Raw genomic sequence first — 5,000 nt, 5'->3', positions numbered from 1 at the left:
AATGAGACTTTAGATCTTGAGATGAGATTTGCTTGACAAGTGAAATTTTCTTATTCCATTGGCAATACTTTCCTCGTATTAAGCAAAAATGCAAAAGAAATATGAGTCCCAATAAGTCTCAATTTAAGACTAAATTACTTTTTTTTTTAATTTTTTTTTTTAATATATATATATATAGTATTTGTTTGTTTTTTTGCCGTGAAGGACTATTGCAAACTTGCTTTTATATCCAGTGAGTTTTCTTCTTGATATGCCTCTGTTGGCTGATCCACAGTTTTTATATTTGTAGTCAAACATTTTGTAGTGTAGTTAAAGTGATGATTCTCAGCTTCTATTTCAGGGTTTTGTTACGTTCACAGTGCAGAAATTACAACATTTTTTAAAAATCCATATCCTGTTTCAGGAAGTACAGAAGCTGGATCATGAAAAAAAATCTTTGTCCCAAACATTATGGAGCTCACTGAGGTTGGTGTTCGAGTCTCTGACCTGAGAGGGGGGGGGGGTGAGGGGTGGGGGAGGGAGCGAGAGTGTGGCCTTAAAACTGCAGTAAAACTACACTGCAAAAAAACCCAAAAATAATTCTGTCTTAACACGTACATTAGCCTCATATTTAGATTTAATTTATTTTTCTATTACTTTTTTTAAAGGGCTGTTGAGGTTCAGGTCTCGAAAGCACGGCGTTAAAAAGTCGCAGTTAAATCGCGGTATTTAAGTAGCCATGTTGGAGGATAAGGTCTGTAAAGCTACAGTCTGTGAAGTGGCGGTTTAGAGGATGGGGGAGAGGGTGTAAGCTGTGAGGTGTGTCTGAAGCGCAGTATCTCCCGGCCGGGAGCCGGTGAGCCTGCCTGGATACTGTCTGAGCGCGGCGAGATAGTCCACCGCTATCGATCCTGGCGCGGCTTGGGTTTCACCTGAAACGGCCAGTGCACGAGTGCCTCTGGACTCTGTGCGGTCACACTGCTGCATCGTGACTATTAATAATCATAATTTATAATAATTCATTGCGTTTATACAGCGCTTTTCCTCATACTCGTACAGCGCTTTAGAGTGATGAGGGGGAAACTCGCCTCAACCGCCAACCAATGTGTAGCATCAACACCACCTCCAGCCGCAACTTAGTTTTCCCAGGAGGTCTCCCATCCCAGTACTAACCAAGCCCACACCTGCATAGTGACTTGCTGGGGTTACGCTGAATCCCACTGGGCACTGAGTGAGACCAGTTTACCGTGCGTACTACAGATCGTGTTTGTGGAAAACGGGGTGCGGGGGACTTTTGGGGAGGGCTCCAGTGTAGGTGTTTCAGCCACCCTTTAAATGAAAAGTCAACGGTAACAGTGCTGTAAAAACACTAACTCAATCACTCTTTCCCACAGGAAAATGTAGTCGCAATCAGTGTTTGTTCTTCATGTAATGTCTCATGTAGTGCCGATTTTCTTCATGTTATTGTGTTATTAGGGGTTTACAGTAATACTTTGTGGATGAATCGGGGCCAGCGTTAGTGCCGGTTCACTCTCTCATACACTTAGTGGTTGAGCCACATTCAGCAGCCCTACTGTGCAGTCTCTGGCTCGTGGATAGTCAGCGGGTGATGTAACCGGCGCTTGGTCCATATTTGTTCTCCGGTCTATGGTACACACCGCTGAGCGTGCCCCTCTGTCTCCTTTACAGACACAGGACAGTCTGACAGCCCGAACCAGCCCAGTGACGCTGACATCAAGGACCAGCCAGAAAATGGTGAGTTTGATTCCACTCGCTGCTTCCTAAACCAAGTTTTTTGTGACGGCCATTTTGTAGCCCTCTGTTGCCCCACAGTACCCCCACGGTAGTGATTGTGACATCAGCCTTAGAATGTTCAGTTAAGAACATTCCAGTCAATCAGCATTAGAATGTTCAGTTAAGAATGTTCAGCTAAGAACATTCTAATCAATCGGCATTAGAATGTTCAGTTAAGAACATTCCAGTCAATCGGCATTAGAATGTTCAGTTAAGAACATTCCAGTCAATCGGCATTAGCTAAGAACATTACGATCACACGTTTGTGACCTCACCCTTGAAAGGCTTAATAAATGCAAAGCTTCTGCTGTTGCTTGAAGCGGGGATGAGATTCACTCCTGCAGAAGAACCACCAGCTCTGTAGGCCTGAGCGCCCTCAGTGTTGTTGTGCGTAGACTGCAGCGTCACCCCCCCCACCCCACCCCACCCCACCGGGTGCACAGGGTATAAATCAGATTTCAGTTGAAAGGTAACAGCAGCTGGCAGACACATGCCCTGCAGGACTGGAGTAGCCTATCTCTGCAGCACGGAGCATAAACGGGCTGGAGTTAAGCTGAAATCGTTCATACGTGCGTGGACCATGCAGGCATGCTCCGGAGCACGTGTTGGTCCTTCTCGCAGGTGTAAAAGCCTTTCTGAGCGTTTGAGTAAAAACGCTCGGTGTGAACGTTCTGCCTCTGTAAGCCTGAGTGAAGTGATTACTCTAAGAGGATTGTGTCCGAGAGCTGTGTGTGTGTGTGCGTGTGTGTGCGCGCCTGTGTGTGTGTGTGTGCACGCACATGCATGTGTGTACGTGTGCGTGTGCGTGTGTGTCTGTGCATGCCTCTGTATGTGTGTGTGTGTGTGTGCGTGCATTCCTGTGTGTGTGTCTGCATGCATGTATATGTGTGTGTCTGTGCGTGCCTCTGTGTGTGTGTGTGTGTGTGAGTGTGTGTGTGTGCGTGCGTGTGCATGCCTCTGTGTGTGTGTGTGTGTGTGTGTGTGTGTGAGCGACAGGGAAACACACACACACACACACACACTCACTAAACCCTGTGTCGATGGAGAGGCCCAGTGGCTGAGCCCCTCACTGCTACCTGCCGTCTCCTTCATCACGCAGCCCACTGTATCAAAGGCTCCTGTGATGTATTAGATATGTGCGGGCCAATCCTCAAACGCCGTGTCTGGACGAGACGCTGGAGACGCTGGAAGGGGGGGGGGGGGGCCTGGCTTAGAGCGCTCCTTCCCCGGTTAGGAGCCCCCGTCCCTGCGCACGGGCGGACGAGACGCTGGAGACGGGGGGGGGGGCTGGGTTAGAGCGCTCCCTCCCCGGTTAGGAGCCCTTCAGCTCGGGTGATTTATCCGTCCTCGCCCGCTCGAGGTGTTTGCATAAACCCGGCGGTACATCAGCGGGAGGCGGCTCTGAGCTCTGAGCTTCAGCCAGGAGCCCTGCCGCCGCGGTCTGGAGCGGATCTGCCGTCAAACGGCGGGAGAAACGAAGACGAGGAGATGAGGAAGACGCGCGTGTGTGTGTGTGTGTGTCCCATACACACACTCACACACACACACGAGAGCCACGTGGAGAAAAGTAAAAAAAAAAACAAAAAAGAATCATTACGTAGAGCGTTTGCAAGCGTCGCGTGATTGAAAAGCTCCTCTGTAATATAGATTTGTCTTGCTTTGTTAGTTTATAACCACAGCATTACGGCTTTCTACATTTTCGCAGATATGGCCCATTTCACATTAAGCGGCCTGGCGCGTTGCCAGCGTGGGAAAAAAGCCGGCTTTACCCTCCGGTATCTAATCGCACCAGGGGCCGCCGCCGCCGAAACGTTGGCAGGCTTGTGCGCGCGCGGTTTCCCGGGCGGGTAGCGCCGGGCTAGCGTAGCCTTTAGCCTGGGAGCGGGCTGTGTGGGATGTTAGTGACCTGCAGAACGCTCACGTCCTCTCTGCTTCCAGGCTGGTGTCACCGTACCTGCCGTTAGCGTGCCGCTACGCTACGTCGCGCGCTAGGAAACGCGAGGGTCGCTGGGAAACGCAAGGGCCGCTGGGAAACGCGAGGGTCGCTGGGAAACGCAAGGGCCGCTGGGAAACGCAAGGGCCGCTGGGAAACGCAAGGGTTCGCTAGCGACGCGTTAGGAAGAGCGAACGTTGGATGTGGATCTATCTGCTAGGAGGCAGAGCGGGAGTGTTCAGCCAAAGCGATGGACCGCTTTGTAAACGTTACAACCGCTGTTTATAAAAATGGCTCACCAGTGCCAGTCACTTTCTGGCCGGCGGGTTGGACGTGCTTCAGAGGGCATATGATAGGCTGGCGGGTGCCAGCTAGGTCACAGGTTGGCCCCTTTAACACTGGAGCAAACACTGTTTCAGTAACAGGCCAAAGCTACTGGGCAGCTCCCCTCCCGACACTGTGACAGGGCTTTACTGCCTGGCACAGTCGAAGCTATTGCTTCCTGTCCCGTGAAAGTGGCTTTCCCTCCCGCACACACACACACACACACACACTCCAAGTAACCCTTTCAGGTGCGAGGTCACAGACCTACGATTCGAATGTTCTCAACTGAACATTCTTATCACAAACGTGCGATTAGAATGTGATTACCTGAACATTCTAATCACAAACGTGCAATTAGAATGTGATTACCTGAACATTCTAATCACAAACGTGCGATTAGAATGTGATTACCTGAACATTCTAATCACAAATGTGCGATTAGAATGTTCTCGGCTGAACATTCTAATGCTGATGTCACAATCGCTGCTGGAGTTATAGAACACTGACTTTGGAAAAAATTTAAAAAAACGTAACAAAAAAGGCCCGCTCTCTTAACGGGTTGAGGTTGGTGGAAGACAGGCAGGCAGACGGGTTGGCGGTTCGTCTCTCCCTCTCACATATGCGGCTGATCCCGTCGACTCCTCCCGGCTCTCTCCGGCAGCTCAGCTGAAGGTCACTCGTCCCCTCCCTCCCTCCCAAGCGAACGCGCACATAATCGCCCCATAAATGCCTGTGTGATTGTATTTTTTTATTTATTTATCTCATTTATTATTATTTTTTTTAATACGCTAACTCCATCTGTCGTCTGGCTGTTCCGCGGCGGCGGGATTAGGGCCTCTGCCCACCCGGGGCAGGCCTGGCAGCCCCGTCTCCCTCCTTTAACACCGTTCTGCCACACCGGCTACGTTTACCCCGCAGCTAAATACGCTGACTGTATTACTGTACTGTAATACAGAGTATTTAACGCGAT

General features: G+C 50.0%; 1 protein-coding gene across 1 annotated transcript in view; it reads left to right on the top strand.

The window, feature by feature from the left end:
• The window catches only part of nfia (nuclear factor I/A), a 173,334-nt gene that overhangs the window by 117,447 nt on the left and 50,887 nt on the right, over positions 1 to 5,000 (top strand). Inside the window, 1 exon segment of the mRNA XM_061238709.1 lies at positions 1,669 to 1,734. Within this exon segment, the coding sequence (XP_061094693.1) occupies positions 1,669 to 1,734 (66 nt within the window).

Source organism: Conger conger, chromosome 4, assembly GCF_963514075.1.
Source record: "Conger conger chromosome 4, fConCon1.1, whole genome shotgun sequence".
Taxonomy (NCBI): Eukaryota; Metazoa; Chordata; class Actinopteri; order Anguilliformes; family Congridae; genus Conger; species Conger conger.
The sequence above is the reverse complement of the archived record's forward strand: the minus strand, read 5'-3'. Positions and strand labels throughout refer to the sequence as shown.